Source organism: Pelophylax lessonae, assembly GCF_965119305.1.
Source record: "Pelophylax lessonae genome assembly, chromosome: 8".
Classification (NCBI taxonomy): domain Eukaryota; kingdom Metazoa; phylum Chordata; class Amphibia; order Anura; family Ranidae; genus Pelophylax; species Pelophylax lessonae.
Window position 1 is genome coordinate 151,006,551 of NC_138775.1, and position 19,987 is coordinate 151,026,537.

At 42.2% G+C, this 19,987-nt stretch overlaps 1 protein-coding gene across 2 annotated transcripts in view; it reads left to right on the forward strand.

The window, feature by feature from the left end:
* Nucleotides 1-13,886, forward strand: part of RNF2 (ring finger protein 2) — a 56,076-nt gene extending 42,190 nt beyond the window's left edge. For both annotated transcript variants that reach the window (XM_082266127.1, XM_082266126.1), the window contains exons 5-8: nt 1,777-1,992; nt 5,939-6,211; nt 9,480-9,651; nt 12,832-13,886. In XM_082266127.1, coding sequence (XP_082122253.1) covers nt 1,777-1,992; nt 5,939-6,211; nt 9,480-9,651; nt 12,832-12,933 — 763 coding nt within the window. In that variant the 3' untranslated portion in view covers nt 12,934-13,886. The remainder of the gene's footprint in view (nt 1-1,776; nt 1,993-5,938; nt 6,212-9,479; nt 9,652-12,831) is intronic.
* The last annotated feature ends 6,101 nt before the right edge of the window (nt 13,887-19,987 follow it).

The window sequence follows — 19,987 nt, forward strand, 5'->3', positions numbered from 1 at the left end:
TCACCCCTGAAGAAGAAATTTATCATTTTTTTTTGGAAACGCGTTGGGTCTATACCTCTGTTTTTTACAGATGGACGTGGTTACGTCTGTACATTCAGCAATAGTGTTATCCTATATAACCACATTGATATTTTAACCACTTCCGTAACGCCCGCCACAGTTTTACGTTGGTACTTTGACCAGATAGCAGCCGTAACACCGGTAGTTTCTTACAGGGGGTCGGTCCTCTTTCACAAAAAAAGTGGTCCCTGCGGGATCACTTTTATGGGCCGCAGAAGAGGTGTCCCCCCCCCCCCCCCCCACTTTTCCCCGTCGGTAGCGGGGAAACTATCTGGTCCATCCATGTCCAAGGCAGGAAGTCGAGTGAGGGCAAGATGGCCCCCACTCGACTTTTTGGCCTTGGAGGACCAGAGCGACATCATACATTGCTTCCTCCCAACAGCCTTAAAGGGCCCACTTTTTTTTCATGCTGGAAAAAAAATGAATTTTTCTTTTGCTTTTTAGTGTAGATGTGAGATCTGAGGTCTTTTTGACCCCCATATCTCACATTAAAGAGGACCTGTCCTGCTTATTTCTATTACAATGGATGTTTCCTTGTAATAGGAATAAAAGTGATCAAAATTTTTTTTTTAAAGGGACAGTGTAAAAATAAAAGGTAAAATGAATAAGAAAAAAAAAACTTAAAGCGCCCCGTCCCTCTGATGTCGGGCGCAGAAGCGAACGCACACGCAAGTCGTGCCCACATATGTAAACGGTGTTCAAACCACACGTGTGAGGTATCTCCGCAATCATTAGAGCGAGTGCGATAATTCTAGCCCTAGACCTCCTCTGTAACTCTAAATTGGTAACCTGTAGAAATTTTAAAGTGTTGCCTATGGAGATTTTTAAGTACCAGTGTTTGTCGCCATTCCACGAGTGTGCGCAATTTTGAAGCATGACATGTTGGGTATCTATTTACTTGGCATAACATTATCTTTCACATTATAAAAAAAATTTGGCTAACTTTATTATTTTCTAATTTTTTTATTCAAAAAAGTGTATTTTTAAAAACAAAAATTTCGTTTGTAGGACCGCTGCGTAAATACGGTATGACATAAAGTATTGCAGCAATCTTCATTTTATTCTCTAGGGTCTCTGCTAAAAAAATATATACAATGTTTGGGGGTTCTAAGTAATTTTCGAGCAATAAAATACAGATTTTAAATTGTAAACAACAAGTGTCAGAAATAGGCCTGTCCTTAAGTCGTAATCCATGTTGACGTCTTGTGTCTTTTTCATATACAGTATATGGTAATAAAGTATATTGTTTAACATTTTATATCACGTTGACATTCATGCCCTAAAAAATCCCATCAGAGGAGATCCTGTCCATACAGTTAAAATATTAACTTCCCTTAACATTTAAATATTACTTATTAATTGTACAGTATAAGATGCCTGAATTTTACATTGTAGAGCCCCAGGCACCCATGTGCATGAGGCCTAAACTGATCCTTCCCCAGTCTATTTAATAAAAAAAGAGTTTTGGCTGGAGTTAGGCAATAAGCATTAATGCAGTTATGGTGTATAATATGGTAAACTAAGACTTATAGCTTACTATTTATTTGAAAATAACTTTAATGCTTGGTACATAAAATGTACAGAAAGAAAAGTAGTAGGTCACTGCATGTAAGGAATAAGCAGCTCAGTATTTGGACAGAAAAAATCCTGGGATTACATCTTTTAGATTTGTATTTTATGTGCATTTTCAAACTTCGGCCCATCTGTTCTCCACAGAAATAAAGAATGTCCAACATGCCGTAAAAAATTGGTCTCCAAAAGATCATTGCGTCCAGATCCAAACTTTGATGCCCTCATCAGTAAGATCTACCCAAGCCGAGATGAATATGAAGCTCATCAGGAAAGAGTACTGGCCCGGATCAGCAAACATAACAATCAACAAGCACTGAGCCACAGTATTGAAGAAGGTCTTAAGATACAAGCAATGAACAGGTAAAACTCTAGGTAACAAAATATTTCAAGGTGGAGACCTACCATTATGTACAGTAACTGTTTTATCTGCATTTGTAAAAAGCATAGAAGAAAACTAAAGAAAACATCAAATACTGTGGTCTAATTACAACCTTTGCTTGAGGTCTCTCTCGGAGCACATCTGGTTTACAAAACTTTTCTCTCAGCGTTTTTATCTACAATAAATATTTCACTGACATTTATTTGAGTGAGTAAACACACAAAAAATGTTGTGGCATATACTGAAATACATTTAAGGCATTAGGATTGGGCTGCCTTAGTTTAGGGGAACCTGTATTCACTTTTTTAGACCAGAAAAAAAGTATGATGCTACAAAAAAGTTTCCTAAAGTCCTTGCATTATATAAGTCAGAATGGGAGTTTTCTTTTAAGTAGTGTTCGTAAGGAGAGGCATCAGCTAGTTTATAGCAATTGAATCCATTCAATCTCCTTCAGAGCGCATGCGCCAGTGACGTCACTGGCGGCATCCAGTGTGAATATCTTCTAAACACCACAAGTTTAGGAGATATTCACTGTACCTACAGATAAAGCCTTATTATAGGTTTACCTGTAGGTACAAGAGCAGAAAAGGAGTTTACTACCACTTAACTACAACCAGTAACACTAAACGCTTAATATAAAACAAGAGCTCTAACCTAAAGCCCCTTTTCAGTGTTGAGGGTATACATAGTCATTGACATCAGTCAGAATTATTGTCTTCTCAATAGTAATGTTGTTATTAAAACCTCTGCTCAGATTTTAGAATGCAGATATTTTTGATTTACTGCTACAACTACAGAAGACTTTTCAGGCAATCTTGTTCCCTAAAAGAAATCTGTAATGAGACACACAGAGACTGGGATGTCTGAGCTTTTCCTATTAAGATGCTAGTTGCCTGTCTGTCATGCGTGTCTACTCACTTCATTGCTTTGAGTCACTGACTTGGAAAACATATGCAGACAGACAAATGGAAACTCCATTGCCCCCTTTTGACTTCTGTTCCATCCTCTCCAACCATTCCGTGTTTATGTGCAATCTTTTATTTTTTTCCTGTTTCTTTTTTTGTATTTATTAAGTGTAAAGCAAAACATTTTTTCTAGGGTTGGTTTGTTTTTAGGAATAGTTTGTTTTTTTTAGGCCTCTTGCACACGATACTCCCGTTTGAGCATCTCCCTTTGGCCTCTTGCACACAATACTCCTGTTTGAGCATCTACTTTTTCCAGACCTTTTTTTTTGCATGTATTTGCGAGTATTCGCGAGTATTTGCGTGCATTGAGGCTTAAATTACTGACCAAAAATGCAGATTTTTCTATTTTGTTCTTACTGAAGAATGCACAGCGCTTCTTTACGCGCCTGTGTGCATAGACACATTACAATTAATGGGCTGTATTTTACCTCAAAAAGCTGTACTGAGCATTTTCAAGCCGCGAGATGCTCAAACAGGAGTATCGTGTGCAAGAGGCCTTAAGGTACTTGATATTCTACATGCAATTCTATTGAACCCCATTGCATAAACTCAACAGACATTAAGCAAAAAAAAATAAAAAAAAGTTTTAAAGTCAACCTAAAGTGTCTTAAAACTTCAGATACATAGGTACTCTTGGTGCTTGATACCTAGTAAATACTGTATATCCTAAATTATCATCTTTTCGCAAGTTTATAAATTTCATTCACATCTATAGTGAACACACTGTTACATACACACAACTGGGGTCATTAACCTGTGATTGGGTTGTACCCTCCAAACTTTTTATCTGCCAACAGATATTAGAGCAGTATTAAAGCCAAAACCAAAAATGTATTATATTTCTGCTTACCAATCGTTAGATGTGGTGGCTGTTTTTGTTTTTTCTTTGGCTTTATTTCTCCCTGTTCTCACCTGGTCGTCTGCCCAGTAACACACCTTGTTTAGTGAGACACAGCTCTGTAAGAATGAGTACAGGGGAGCACAGCAGACATCAGCATTGTTAGTCTGGGGGGGCAGTGTTAAATGTATTAGCAGATTTAGAACCACTAACAATTTGAAGCCAAACTTCAGCTCACGCTTTACATGCAGTTTCAGAAAACAGTTTTGTTTTCTTTTTGAGATAAAGGCTTTGCATGAGGAAAAAAAAAGCAGATCACTTTAATCACCCCTGGTCATCCAGTGGTTTGTCTCATCCATGTACACTGATACATTCTGCTGGAGAGCTTTTGCAAAACAACAGACTTACTGGCTGGGCCACCAGATGAAATTAGAAGAAAGAAAGCCTAAAAAAGGTAACTATTACAGCCATCACATCTAAGAATTTGTAAACTGCAATCTAAAAAATGTTTGCTTTTGGGGTTAATACTGCTTTAATCAGATGTACTGGGCAGTGTGCTGTATGCATTTAATAGCCTTGTACATAAAACCTTACAGAGATACCTGAGTAGATTATGGTACATAATAAACAAGTGAACATATTTTGGGACTGTATTTGTTACAAGCGTCACTCTCATTCCATGTCTCCTAAAGTGTTGGTAGAAATGTATGTTCCATAAAATATTTAGTGACAGTGTGAGTCACAATTTTCTGATGGCAGTACAAACTATTAGAGTGAAAACTGTGGGCCTGCTGAGTGTTACAATTGGTAACATTATTGGTAAAAAAGCTCACCAAATAGATCCTTGTGTTAGACAGCTGTGTTTACATTAAATGTTAATTATATTTATTTGCAGTGAATTATAGATGCTTTAAAAGTAATCATTGTTAGAGAAAGAACAACATTGAATGTTCTCTATAGCCCTTTAAGTACCCCTCTTTCTAAGATCATTTCTCAGTTATTTATTTCTGGTCCTTGCTATGACATCAGTTTATGATGCTGGGTTGTACGCACCATATTACACACATCACTATTTTCATATTTTGAGTTTTAATTGTTTTAAAGAGTTAAATGTTCATGAAATGGTACCTTATCTATATATGCTTACCCTTCTTGTTCAGCATTCTGCAGATCTTTTGATTTGTTTTTCTATTGCTTTTAAACGACATAAAATTAAATAAATTATTTTCTAGACAAATTTAATTAATGGCGTTGCATATATCATATCCCAGTTAAGAGTTAATGTACGGGTAATTATTTTAGGTATCTTCTGTTTTGTGCTGTGTACAGGGAAAGGAGAACATTCTAATCTGCTTACCAGTTTCTTCTTCTGGAAAATAAACAAAACCGCAGGAGAAGAACAAAATGGTAAGCCAATTTAGAATTTTCTCTTTTTAATATAAAAACATTTTTGGAAAACGTAAACCATCAATATTTTTCTATGATCTACACATGTAGCGATTGGAGATAGTGTGTGGGCACCTATTGTAAGGAAGTGTAAATGTGTAGAAATGACTGCTTTACTGTATGAACAATATAATGAATGTGTAATCTTTTGTAATACAAATATATGTCACAAGATATCAATTTGATTCAATACATACAGCAATCACTTTAAAAGGGTAAAGTGTTAATAAAAAAAAGGCCTGGCCTAATAAATTGTTGGGTGCATTTGAAATACTTGTCCAAATAAGAACATATTTGAGCTGAAAACCATTAGCCGTATAAAATAAACATGGAGAAAGCCTTTTAAGTAAGTTACCCAAGGCCATCTCCTTCATTTAACCCGCTTTATCCTTGCCTCTCTAATAGAAACAACATGAAAATCTGAATATTTGATATTTTTATTATTGTGTATTGCAAAAGTAAACGGTCTCAAGCCCTGTTCATCTTCTGTTGTCACTAATGTCGTTGCGCATTCTGTTCTGAGTTGCATTTGCTTGTTGCAGATCTTGGAAAGGGACAAGCTCACATGTTCCCTTCATGACAGCTTCCAAAACACTAATTGTTTATGGTTTGTCATGGAACACACATTTATGGATAAAACACTGTTACATTTGTGACAGAATAAATATTGCATTACAGATTACAAAGGGGGAAGAAGCAACAAGTGGAAAATGGAAGTGGAGCTGAAGATAATGCAGACAGTTCCCACTGCAGTAATGCTTCTGTACACAGCAATCAAGAAGCTGGGCCCAGCAATAAGAGGACAAAAACATCTGATGATTCTGGTTTGGAGCTGGATGCAAATAATGAGACTGTAACAATTGATCCTGTGTTGGATGGATCCAATGAGATTGAGTTGGTCTTTAGGCCTCACCCAACACTAATGGAGAAAGATGATAATGCTCAGACACGGTAAAAGAATATCATCTGTACTTTGTGATTTCATCACTATACCTGTATAATTTCAAGCAAAGCTGTACTGAAGCTACAAACACTGAAAATGTGTTAAGAGCCCAAATGAAGGCTTGCACTCTTGTTGATTGTATTGTCCTATAGTGATACATGTCATGATTTATAAAGGAGAAGTATTACCGAAGCTATTTTGGCTATACTTGTCCTATGGATCACAAAAATGCAGTGTCTTCGCAAGTCCTGTTAACCTTTTTCAGACAAGGGGCTAAAGCTTGCTGTCGGCTGATGCCACTCAGCCAGGGCAGGCAAGGGAAAGATCACAACTTTACAGTTTGGATTCTCCCAGATGCTTGGATCGGCAGCTGGCTCAGCCTCTCAGTGAGCTGCTGGGTGACTGAGCCAGCCACTCCCTTCCTCTTCCCAGCTTAGCGTTTCAGTAAATGCTGGAGGGGCAGAGCAGAGAACTGGTGACTGACAGTCACCAGCTCTCTGCAGGCTGAAGACTGAGAACTGAGCGATCAGCGGTTTCTGATCACTCAGTTCTCAGTCTTAGAGACAGCAGGGGGCAAAGCTGCAGCTGGAATCTGTACTGTAGCCATCTTGGTAAGTATGTATATATTTTTTTTTAATCCATACTTCCCTTTCAGCTGATTTTCTCTTATTGAAAATGTTAATTCCTGCCCTTCCAGTTTATTATTTTTTTGCATAGATAGGTACTGGCTACACCCAGCAGCACATCCGTTTGTAATGTGGAGAAAGAGGTGGGGGGTGTGACTAGGTCAGTAAGAGTGTGCTACACAGAGTTGTCTAACTCTGGTCCATTCTGCACTGCATAATGATATTTAAATCTGAACTCCAGGATAGAAGACCTGATTTTTCTCTATTGCAGTATAACATTTACAGGTCCTGTCTCTCCTTCACCTTCTCTCTCTGTCACTATGCTTTCTTCCACTAACAGCATATGCCTTGTTAGCACATGAGCACTACAGCATACCTAAATGGTTCTGTGTGCTCCTTCTTCTTCTGCCATCCTGAGCTCTGCTGTACAGGGTGACCCATAGTGTTGCTTTGTGTGCCGCTCAGGCTCAGCTGATATAGGGTATATATGTAGATTCTTCAGCATCCGCCACTGGGATTGCTGGCAATGGATGTAGCCCATCCTGGCTCCTACTGTACCTCAAGTAAGAGGAGAGAAGTTATCCCTGGTGCCTCACATCCTTGTGATCCTATAGCAGTAGTGTAAGAGTGGTAACCTCAACCTGGACTCCAACCAGGCCACGCACCCATCACATTGCGCTCTGCCCATCCCGATGACTAGGCTCCGAGGGTGGAGTGAAACGCGTTGGGTTGTGGCCTGGTTGGAGTCCAGGCTGAAGTTGGCACTCTTACTACCGCTATAGGATCACACAGATGTGCAGCACCAGGGATCACCTCTCTCCCCTTCCTTCTGCTGTACAGAGATTGCTAAAGGCACATACCAAGTCAAATTCAGGTACTTACACGTGTTTGTATTTTACAAATACATTGGCCTTATCTTTGGACAGAATAGTTTTTTTTACCTTTTTTTTTACCTTTTTTATCATGTGTTCTCTGATAAAAGATTTTCTTCTGCATTAACGCGTTCTCCTTCACTGAAGTCATTCTTCAGAGGCCATAGGCAGCAGGGTGACCTGTCTGCTGAATGGCCATGGGTAGTTTTTCTGTACTTTGGGCGAGTTTATTAAAATTTGATTAGGTTAGGTTCTGCCTGTCTGTCTCCTCCCTGCTCTACCCACTACCGACCTCCTGTGCCTTTTTCCTCAGCTCACTGATTTTGGGGTTGGCTTTGTGGTGGGTGTAAGGGTGAGCAATAGGACAAAGCCAGACTTAGTTTTCTCTTGGATTGCTATTGTGCTGCCCCTCCAGAGTATGCAATATCTGTAACTTGCTGTATATCAACATAAGAAACTGTCAGCTCTGTCTAAGACAGCAGAGTAATGATCTGGCAGAAATCAAAGCCTGCATCCTCACCCACTTCAGCTATTTACAACTCTGCTTTACTGAGCGCTCTACAATTATTCTTTGGTGGACACATCAACTTTAAAGAAAGGCAGGCTTTGTTTTTTCCAGATCCCTACTCTATCAGATTCCTATGATGTCATACTCGTACAGCAAGCTACAGATGCAGCACACTTCGTCAGGGTGGTCGGGGAAACACAGTAGCAGTCCGACAGAAGACAGAGTCTGCTTTTCACAGTCACCGCTAAACTAATTAGTGGAGCGCTGCTGTATATCAAAAAATAAAATAAAAGTCCTTAAGCTAACAATAATACTGCATACCACAAAAATAAAGTACAAAATGATAAAGTACGATATTAGTCCTAAATCCAAGCAAATGTGTGATCCAAAAAATGTCAGTGTTATGTTAACTGTAAACAGATCATGCACTCATTAGAAAACAGTGTTGGGAGCTCAAATAGTGACCAAAGTCCTGGTGCTGTAAAATAAGCAGAATAAATGCTAATGTCACCACAAAACTAATGCTGCAAAGCACTTTAACCACAAAGTCCCAGTGCTGTGAATCAAATCAATTTTACTCTTGTGTCACCACTGGGTTCAAGATGTGCCCTCACCTTAAAAATCTGACCCATAAATGAATATTGGTCACTCGGCGCTGAGAGACCTGTATTGATTTATGGGTCAGATGCTGCTGCAGAGATCTGGAAGGGAGCCCTGTGAAGACATGGGAGTAAAAGTTGGGCTATCGCTTTAAAGGAACTATATAGGTACAAAATTATTTTTCATGTTTTTAAAAGGAGGGGGGGTGAGTTAAAAGCTTTTTGGAGTTTACCTTTTTTTTTAATGCAGAGCTGCATTTTTTATGTCTTTTTATATCTGCCTGGAGTTCAGCTTTAAACACACTGGGGGAAACTGCTGTAACAGGATAGTAGAAGTGAAACTATGACAATGAAGGGTATTATTACTATCAGATTATTACTATCAGACTGAATATCTATTTATCTATTTATATAACTTCACATGAGCTTTCAGTGGAAGCATATAATATAATATTATTGAACTCACAATTCTGTTCAAATTGCTCAGGTGTAATGCTGTTGTCTTAAATATAGTATAATCAAATTAACAACAGTGTCACAGGAAGACTCGTGATGCTTCCTTAGCTGTTTGTTTCGTGAGCAGTCTTAGTAGTTATACAACTGTCATTCTACACACACACACGTATCCTTATAAAACAAAGACATCACTTTACCATTGTCTTATCTTGAAGGTACATAAAGACTTCTGGAAATGCTACAGTTGATCACTTATCTAAATACCTTGCTGTAAGATTGGCTCTTGAAGAATTTCGGAATAAAGGAGAGACCAACCAGATGAGTCTGAATGCTGCCAGTGAAAAGCAGTATACTATATACATTGCTACAGCCAATGGGCAATTTACGGTAAGTGTTTTGTTTTCTGTGTTTGCTCGCATTGATATTGTTTAGTGGTATTCAAAGCGGTGTTATTTCCCACCACGATTATTAGAGATGAGCATGCTAAGCTGGGAACTTGGATCCAACCTAGATCATCAAAGTCCTAATGCAAACCGAAAAAACTGAACAGTGAACACTCCTAGACTGTAAACCTACATCCTATTAATTCACTTGAAATGGGTATTTTCAACCCTTTCTTTTTTCACCATATATTACTGGAAATGTCTGCTTCCTAATGACAGTCAGCTATGTTGCTTCTGTCAACAGAGTTGTAATCAGAGAGAAATAATATGCAGGCAACAGCTTCCTTGGGTGGTCATGTTCTTTACCTGGTGCTTGTTTCAATAACAGACACATGTTGGTGGGCAGTGCTCAGTGGTGAAACAGCTCTAACACATACTACAATGGGTGGACCACAGTTGGACATTCAGTTGTATGGGTATTAGATGTTCTTCTATATTTAGCCCCTGTATGATCCCAGATTACCATGTGAAAAATAAGTTCAGAATTAGTTCATACAAAAGGCAGCAGTTTCACACAATATGATGCCCTTTGCCCAAGTGTAACCCCAAGTGTTCTGCTTTCATTAAAGGGAACTTCTGCTTTACCCATGCGGGTCACAGCAGCAGATTAAGTTTAGTCTCTCTTGTCTCTGGTCTCAAGAGAAGGCTCCACTTTTTATCAAAATGCTGAAACATTGGACATTTAAAATGTCCTCCACTCCTGTGCTGGACAAGTTCTCTGGAAGGACATCCAGTAAGAGGGCAGTCTGACAGCACCATGGCAATGGCGCACATCACTGCACCAAGGAGGAAAAAAAGGTTTCTGTAGTGCTGGGGGTTTGCCACATCTTGTAATGGGCAGAAAATCACATTCTGGTTCTTCCCACAATGTCCATTCCAGATGTAAATTATTGACAGGTTTACTAAGTCACCAGTGCCAGGGTTAGGGAAGTGGCTTCTCCACCCAGATACATTCAAATAGTTGTACTTTTGGTGAGGGGAGCCAGATGTGGACCTGATGGAGTCTTGTCTCAACCACAAGGTAGAAAGGTTTGTAGCCAGGACTAAGGATCTCTGGCAAGGGGTGACAGATTCACTGGTGTCTCCATGAGACTTATACTTTCCTTTCCTATTTTAAAGTATCTACCTTAGATGCTCTGAAAGATCAATTTCAAGGGTTTATGATCATTCTAGTGGCACCAGAATGACCTTGTTGGTATTTGTCTGGTCATAGATATTCCCTGGTCCTCCCTCTTTGTTCATACTTGCTGACTCAGGAACCCATCTTTGATCCTGCACTGCAATAAATCAGCTGACTGTTTGAAAGCCAGGTCCTCAGGATAGGTGTCTTGTCTCCTGCTGTCATCATTTTGTTTACTTTTACCCAGAAATTCATCTTTTTGTTGGCTACCTGTAAAGCTGGCAATACGTTATACAACTTTCTTATTCAATTTCTTTCAGATTTACCTTTTAACTATGTAGTGCAAGGGGCCTGCCTGGTTGCATAAAAAACTGAAAGTGTTTAGGCTTGACCTCATATTATATGGTTTTGTTAAATCAAACGGAAAATTGTATAATGTATGGTCAGCCTTAGGTTTAAAGAGTTTCCGGATTGGCAGTCCTATCTTACTAGCCTCCTTATCTGGTCTTGTATAAGAACAAGTCAAGTTTTGCCCAAAGCCAGCTTTCTTTTCCAAGGTGGAATCTTCCTTTCACCTAAGAGGATATTGTCTTTTTAACATGCTATCCTAAACCAGTTCCTCATGGGAGATAGCTCTCCATTGCATAAACGTGGTCAAGGCTGCTATGTTTATTTAAATGCTACAGCCTCTTTCCACCAGTCGAATTCCCCCTTTGTGGTCACTGTTGGGTTACAGAGAGGCTAGGTGGCCTCTGAGGCCACCATTTCTTGTTGGATTCATTAGCTTATGCCATCTACACCTGAATCCTCCATTTCCAGTTACAACTTATTGTGCTTGGGCAGTAAATACCTTGTCAGCTTTTCGCCACCAGGCATCAGATTCATAGGTTTTCAGGCATATCTGTTCTTCTAATCATACCTTTACCAAGCTGTACAAGGTCGATATTGCATCTTCGGAGGCTAATTTTGGACACACGGTTCTTTTGGGTGTTTCTAGTAAACTAACTTTAACAGAATTACCTTCCTTCCTCAGTCTTTCCCCAGCTCTGCTTTCCCAACTGTATTCTATTTAATGTATACAGTGGGTATGGAGAAATATTCACCCCCTTTAAAATATTCACATTTTGTTGCTTTGCAGCCTTTAATGAAGACAGTTTTTGCTTTATCCAGCTGTATTTACTCAGTGCAACTTATAACATCCAAGTGAAAGATATAACACCAACATGTAAGAAAAATAAAAAACAATCAATGAGTTGGAAAAGGGATCATCCCTTGTGTCAGATTTTGTTGAACCACCGTTTGCTTTAATTACAGCCTTTAGTCTGTTGGGATATGTCTCTACTAACTTAGCACATCTAGACTTGTATCTAGGAAAATTTGTCCACTCTTCTGTGCAGAACTGCTTAAGTTCAGGTACATTTGATAGTGGCCATTTGAGGACTGCAGTCTTCAAGTCATTCCACAGATTTGGGGGTTTAAAGATATTCTTTATCTATCATACCAACAAAGAAAACCTTAATAAAAAAAACATTTATCAGTAAAACACATATTCTATAAAGAGTATTATCCTAAGGATAACTATTGAGTCTTCTATCAATGGGACCTGGTCCTGTACAGTGTATACATCATAGAGGCTACACCAACATGTGATTGCCACTAGATAGCAGCAGATATCCAGTCAAAGAACAGAATTCCATCTAGTGGCGATTACATGTTGACTTGTTAATAGCATCATAGTTTAATTGTGTTATTTTGTATTTAAAGTAAATGTAACACATTTAAGTTGATTCTTATTTATTGGAATTTTTGTTTATAATTTTTGAATGCACAAGTCATTTTCAATAATTGCATTGTGACTCTCACCTTATTTGCTGTTTGGTTACCTAATATAGTGTTTTGATGGTGCTGTGTATGATCATCTTAAAAATTACATAAAACATTGCTGGAAAGAAAATTGCAGACTTTGATAACAAATTCAATAACCATGAAATGTCTATTTTTTAGGTTTTAAATGGCTCATTTTCCTTGGAACTGGTCAGTGAAAAGTACTGGAAAGTAAATAAACCCATGGAACTCTACTATGCACCTACTAAGGAGCACAAATAATTTGGGACTTCTCTTTTCAAAAGGATTTTTTTTTTATCCTAAAGACAAACTATGTACACTTCATACTCAAGTGGCATCTCCAATCTTTCCTAAAGGATATCTGTGCATTTAGTCACAAAAACATGTTGATGGTGTTTTTGAAGACAGACCTTTACAGCTTTTTGGAAATAAGGGATCTGTGTAATCCTGGAAGTTGAGGACTGTGGTTTTACGTATTATGGATATTCTCATTTATTTATTATTTTGTCTTAATTGGTGGCTGTGGATTTGTTCAGAAACAAATGTATCACCAAAACAAGTTGAAAATGATCGATTTGTAAAGCTAGTGGTATCATATAGATGTTACGGTACCCATAGATATTAGAAGCTCTTTATCCAGTTGTCTAGAATACATGAAATCTACAAAATATGACCTTGGTAATCCTCTTTCGGAAAGAAGAGCTCCTGGACAAGATGTACAGTTTTTTTTTTTTTTTTTTTACTTAATAGCCCTTTTTCCTTATGTTGGTGCAGTTATCAGTACAGTTCTATGGCTTATAATACATTAAAGGCTGCAGTATACAAACATGTAAGTATGTGGTCATAAAACACTCCTTCGCTTACTGTATCCCACTTAGCTCAACTCTCCATCTCTGGTGCTAAACCCAACTGTGCTGTATCTAAGACCTGTCCCCCACTTCTGGTGCTAAACCCAATTCCATAACTATACCTGCTTCTGTATTTACATGGGGAATAGTGTGGTGTTACATCTTTTGCTTCACTGCACTGTTGGTCAGTATGCACAGGAAAACTTGATATCTTGAGGAACAAGAGGTGAAGTGAGTATCTTGCTTTAGAAAGGTTCACTCTAGAGGGTGCTGCCTGAACAAAGATATTCTCCTTTTGCTTGTGGTAGAAACTGTAAAATATGTATCTGGTGCGGGAGAAAGAAGTGTATCCAATAATATTATAGTATCAGCACAAATGATATGATCATTAGGAAAAAAAAGCAATCCATATAAGTGAGTCCATAAGTAAAAACGCCAAGACTCCATCCTGGAACCAGATTTCTATGTAGGACTTGGAAGCATCAATGTCTCTGTGTGGAAATTTTCTTGATTTTTAGGTGGCTAAAGTGGTTTTAAGTGGGTGGTCCTTCTACTTTTTATAGATGGCGCCATATTGCCATATATATAGAGGTCCCACCATCCTGCATATCCAGCTTGACAAAGGAGTGCGCCTGACATACCACTCAGAAACACGTCGTGAACACTCCCAGTGACTTCATCACGCCTGACGCTGCACTCCACGTGCATTCCAACCTTCCTTCTGGGTCTCCTTCCACACACAGCCAGCTGCTGGAACCAGATGAGTGGTGGACCAAGCAGCAGCTGACCTGATGTGGCTGACAGATCCCACAGGAGATGGATCTGTTTTAAGCTTCCTTCTAACCTGAAAAATGTGAGTTGTTTTGACACATTTCCTGTAATAAATTTTTTAAAAGTCAACACTTAGAGGTGCTTTTGTTTCTCCCTTCTCTCTAAAGTGTATCCAAACCTAAGAGCTAAACATTAATAGGTTGCAGCTTAAAAGACCCTATATGTGATGGCTGTTTTTGTTTTTTCAAGCTCCTTTCCCTTTACTTTCATCTGGATATTCTTCCAGTAAAATACTTCCTGTCCTAGAGAGATAATGCTTGCACACACCCAACTCTATCAGGATAAACTCTAAATAGGACAGGACTACTGAAACATCCTCATCTCTTCTCTTTCTCCAACATACATGGATGGGGTTTGTAGTCCTCAGAACAATGTAACTGATAAAAATGCAGCACAGACAAAGAGTGCAGGTAGTTATCAGCTGAGAAGATATCCGGAAAGATGAACAAATATTTCTTTTACACCTATGAAAACAGATATAACAAAACACAGCGTTATATTTAACAGACCAAAAGGCAGTAAACAATAGAAATTCATTGTCGGGGCTTACATACACTTTCTGCCGAATGTTTAACTAATTTTTTTGGATGAATTGTTAAGTTTGTTTTTAAAGTGGAAGGAAAGGCTACCCAGTCACGTACCCGTAAAATGATACTTCCCCCCCCTTGCTCTGATCCACTCTGCCTACATTGTGTAATAAATAAATCCTGTATAATAATAATAATAATACATCTTTTCTCTTTCTTTCATTGATTTACACAGCTCCTGATCTTCTTAACTATTGGGTTATAGTGCCCCCTACAGGAGTAGGACACTAGGCATAAAAATGTCTGGCTACGCCTATGGGCAGTCCCAGAGGGAATACTCCCTCTCTCTGCTATAGGTACTCAGTTGTTTTTCTGCCTAGTCAGGAGTAAGGACCTAGTTCCTTGCTGGGATCTCTGGTTCTGGCAATTTTTTCTCCTTTTTTTTTCCTGTGAGATCTACAATCAACATCCGGACTGGGCGACGGGCTGGATAATCTAGATCCAGTGGTCACCCCAATCTGGCCAGCAAGCGCGTAGATCCCAGCAAAGCGATAGGTTGGCCGCGACATAGCCCCACCGGACAGGGGCTGGCCTGCGAGTTAAATGCCTCGCGAGGTCGCATACGACCGGTTCCCGGCCCGAGTCGCAGCATTCCTCCTTGCCGACAGCCCCCCATTTTGAAGGCAAGGGGTTCCTAGTATGGTGAGTAGCTGTCCCTCCTCTCCCTCTGGAGGGTTTTGGGGTGGATGTGGGCCTCTCCATGGGACGGTCGGACCCCCGGGTGCCCCTCCTTCCCGTCAGGCACCCCCCTTCATCTGTTCCTCCCATCCTACCCCCCCACACTTATGCCGGGGCTGTGTGGGTGTTCTGGTCCACCTCCTGGGGTGGAGGCAGGGCGCTATGCTGGTGATAGGGGCGGGGGGGTGTCCTGCTGGTGTCTGGACGATTGGGTGTGCGGGGGGTGGCTGTACCTGGTGAGGGCTCCTGCCAGGGCCCTCCGTCCTGCCTGGGCCTGTCCTTGAGGCCTAGGGATCCCTTCTTGGTCCCTGGGAGCCTCGTGGTGCCGCCATTTTTTGTAGCCTGTGTGTTCAATGCACGGTGGCCATGTTTGTAAAGTCCCGCAGCCATTTTTTGGTGGTTGAAAATAGTGGCGGACATGACAGTGGAGCCCTCTGGGCGGCGATTTCGGCAGTGGGAGCCCCTCTTCATCTCCTGGTGCTGACTCCTGGATCCTTTCGTTTCCTGATCGCTGCTCATGCAGTGCAGATACTCCTGGTGGCTGCGGTTCCTGGTTTCTGGATTGGTGTTCTGTGACTGTCAACTGGGTGGTGCTGCCAGAGCAGTGGGGGTTGTCCCTTATCAGTGTTTTACACTTTTTTGTGGGGTCCCCCTGGTGACTTATGGAGTCTTTGGAGCACATCTCCCCACCTGATCCCCTCTCTGAGGCTGTGGGGCCCTTCCGGGTCCCATCCATCCATCGATTCACTGACGGTGGCCCTGGAGTCCTTTGTGTCCCAGGAGGAGGTGGATTTTGGGTGACGGCCTGGCATAAAGCGTCCCCCACCTTACCCTGCCTCATCTGTCTCCTCAGATTCTGAATCTGGTTCGACCGCCGCGCACATGGGTCACCCTGCTGGGTCTGCGACCATGTGCCCTGAATCCTCAGATAGTGAAGATGATTCTTCCACTTCTGCAACCGAGCACAAAAAGGTGCTGGTGGCACAAATTGTATTTGTGTTTGAGACTTAAAGTTGGAGGATGCAGCTGCGGCTGCGACAGAGGCTCAGGTTTCCTTTGGCACTCACAAGCCATCCAGAGCAGCAAAAGTGTTCCCTTTCCCCTTCTATTTTGACAGAATTGTCACTGAAGAGTGGGGAAGACCATAGCGTCCCCTTGGGGTCCCTAAGCGAGTTGCTAAGTTATACCCCTATGAGGAGTCCCTTCCTAAGAAGGGGATTGTTTCACAAACAAGGCAACCATGATTCCGGTTGAAGCATCCCCAGTCTTTAAGGAACCGTCTGACAGTAAGGCGGAGGCTGTGGCCTGCAATTTGTACACCCTAGCTCGTTCGGCACTGAGGTCAGTATTCACCATTGCCCTGGTGTCGCAGACTCTAACCAAATGGGCTAAGCTTTTGCGCCATGACCTGGAGTGGGAGTAGCTCCCCCCTGCCTTTGCTGAGCTGGTGGACCAGCTGGTCCAGGGGCTGCAGTTTATCTGTGATGCCACTTTAGAAGTGGCTCCCCTAGTGGCTCGGCTCTCTGTTTCGGCGTGTCTTTTGGGACAAATGCTGGTCTGCGGACCAGACTTCTAAAAAGGTCTGATCTTCCCTTTCAAAAAAAATCGCCTTTTTGTTGCTACCCTGGGTGACTTTAGTAAAGGTCTCACAGGGGGGAAGAGTACTTTTCTTCCACAGGCTACCAAGGGCAAGGACCCTCGTTTGTAGATGTGGGCCCTCCTTCTCGACTCATAAGAAGATTTTTTTGTACCTCAGGGTCGACTGACAAGGGATCGAAGCCCTTCAGGGCCTCCTCTGAAGGATCCAAGCTAACTTGGTCTGGCAAGTCAAGGGCAGGCTTCTCCAGACCCACGGACAAGGCCCTTTCAGCATGAAGGTGCGCCCTAACCGTATCTGGGGAGGGGGGACTTTTTCGCTGGTTCCCGGACCCGTGGACCTCCCTGGTACAAGACAAGTGGGTCCACGAGGTTATACGGTCCGGCTACAAGATCGAGTTTCGTTCTTTTCCTCCGGGAAGGTTCTTCCTTCCAACATGCGACTGTCCCCGGTCCGCTTACAGGCCCTTTTTGGGGCGGTGCAAGACCTTTTTACTTCGAAGGGTGATTGTCCCGGTTTTCAGGGGGTTTTACTCAAACCTGTTTACAGTCCCTAGGAAGGAAGGCAAGGTGCGTCTAATTCCGGACCTTAAGGCGATGAACTGCTTTGTGCGGGTGCAGAAGTTCAGAATGGAGTCCATTTGCACGGTGGTGGCTTCCCTGCATCAGGGGTATTTTCTCGCCTCCATCGACATCAAGGACGCTTACTTTCACATTCCAACATGTGTCCATCACCAGCGCTTCCTCTGTTTTGCCATGGTAGAGGAGAATTATCAGTTTGTGGCGTTACCCTTTGGTCTCGCCTCAGCTCCTCAGGTCTTCACAAAAGTGTTGGCCCTGGTGCTAGCATTGTTGCGCCAGTGGGGTATTGCGGTACTGGGCTACTTGGATGACCTCCTTCTGTGAGCAGAGTCTTCTACTGCTTTGGTGGAAAACATGGAAATTACCATACCACCTTTGAGGAAGTTTGGCACGATTCTGAATTTTCAGAAATCTGTTCTGGTTCTGTCCACAAAGCTCGACTATCTGGGTCTGACTCTGGGCTCGGCCTTAGCCTGAGTGCTCCTTCCTCTGGACGGACAAACTCCAGAAACTGCAGGCTGCAATTCGTCTCCTGCTGTCCAGCAGATGGTCACCCCCCTGGACTTGCATGCTGGTGCTGGGCCTGATTATGTCTACCTTCAAGGCGGTTCCATTTTCACAGTTCCATAGGAGGTCCCTGCAAGGGAGATTCTGGCCAAATGGGACAAGGATCTGCAGTTTCTGGACAATCAGATTCGGCTGAGCCGGGGAACGAAAGAGTCCCTGATATGGTGGCTTTGTCCTTCGGCGCTTCGGCTGGGCAAAATCTTTCCTCCCCTTGTATTGGACAGTGGTCACCATGGATGCCAGCCTGTCCCGCTGGGGAGGCATCCTCGGCAAAAATTCTGTCTGGACACTGGAAAAGTCCAGACTACTGATCAATGTCTTGGAACTCTGAGCGATCAGACTGTTCCTGGAACATTGGACAATTGTCTTCAGGGATGTCCTGAGCGCATTCAATTGGACAATACAACAGCCATGGTTTATGTCAATCCCCGGGGGGGGGCACAAGAAGTGTCCTGGCGGCTCGGAGGTAGCTGGCATTCTAAGGTGGGCAGAATGGTTCGTTCCAGCCCTCTCCGCCGTACACATTCCAGGGGTGGAAAACTGGCAGGCCGATTACCTCAGTAGGCAGACGTTGCACCAAGGGGAGTGGTCCCTTCATCCGGAGTGTTTCATCTGTTGTGTCTCCGGTGGGGCATACCCGAGGTGGATCTGTTAGTGTTTTGGCTCAACAGAAAGGTGCAGAGGTTTGTGGCTCATTTAAGGGATCTTCTGGCGGTTGCCATAGATGCCACAGATGCGCTGGTGGCCCCGTGGGGTCAGTATCGTCTGATTCACACCTTCCCTCCTCTCAAGCTTCTGCCAAGACTTCTACGCAGGATCGAGGCAGAAGGGATTTTGGTCATCTTAGTGGCCCCAGGCTGGCCTCGCCCAGCTTGGCACGCCGATCTGGTGCGGCTGGTTCCCAGCGTTCCTTGGAAGCTTCCTCTCAGTGAGGATCTGCTGTCCCAAGGGCCAATCTTTCATCCTGGTTTTACAGCCACTGGCTTTGATGGCTTGGCTGTTGAACGACAGGTGCTGATGGATAGAGGTTTTGCCTGAGTCAGTGATTCCAACACTGTTAAAAGCTAGGAAATATACTTCTAGGAAGATCTACCATTGTACGTGGAAGACGTATATTGCGTGGTGTGAGTCTCTTAGGGTTCATCCTTGCTATTTTTCGGTGGCTCGGATCTTGACCTTCCTACAACGGGGGTTGAGCAGAAACTGACCTTGAGTACTATCAAGGGTCAGGTGTCAGCCTTAGTGGTTATATTTCAAGGGCCTTCGGCCACATACTCCCTGTCCCTTTTCTTCAAGGAGTTAGGCACTTGACCCCTCCAGTGCGGTCTCTGTTGCTGCCTTGGGACCTCAATTTGGTGCTCTTAGTCTTTTAGAAGCCTCCTTTTGAGAATCTTCGGGAGATTCCCCTGCTTATGCTGTCTCAGAAGGTGCCCTTTTTGGTGGCTATCACCTCTGCGTGCAGGGTGTCAGAATTGGCAGCATTATCCTATCGTTCGCCTTACTTGGTGGTTCACAGAGATAAGATGGTTTTTCGCCTCTGTCCTTCCTTCCTTCCTCAGGTTGTCTCTGATTTTCATTTGAATAAAGACATTGTGTTGCCTTCCTTGTGTTTCAGGCCAAAACATC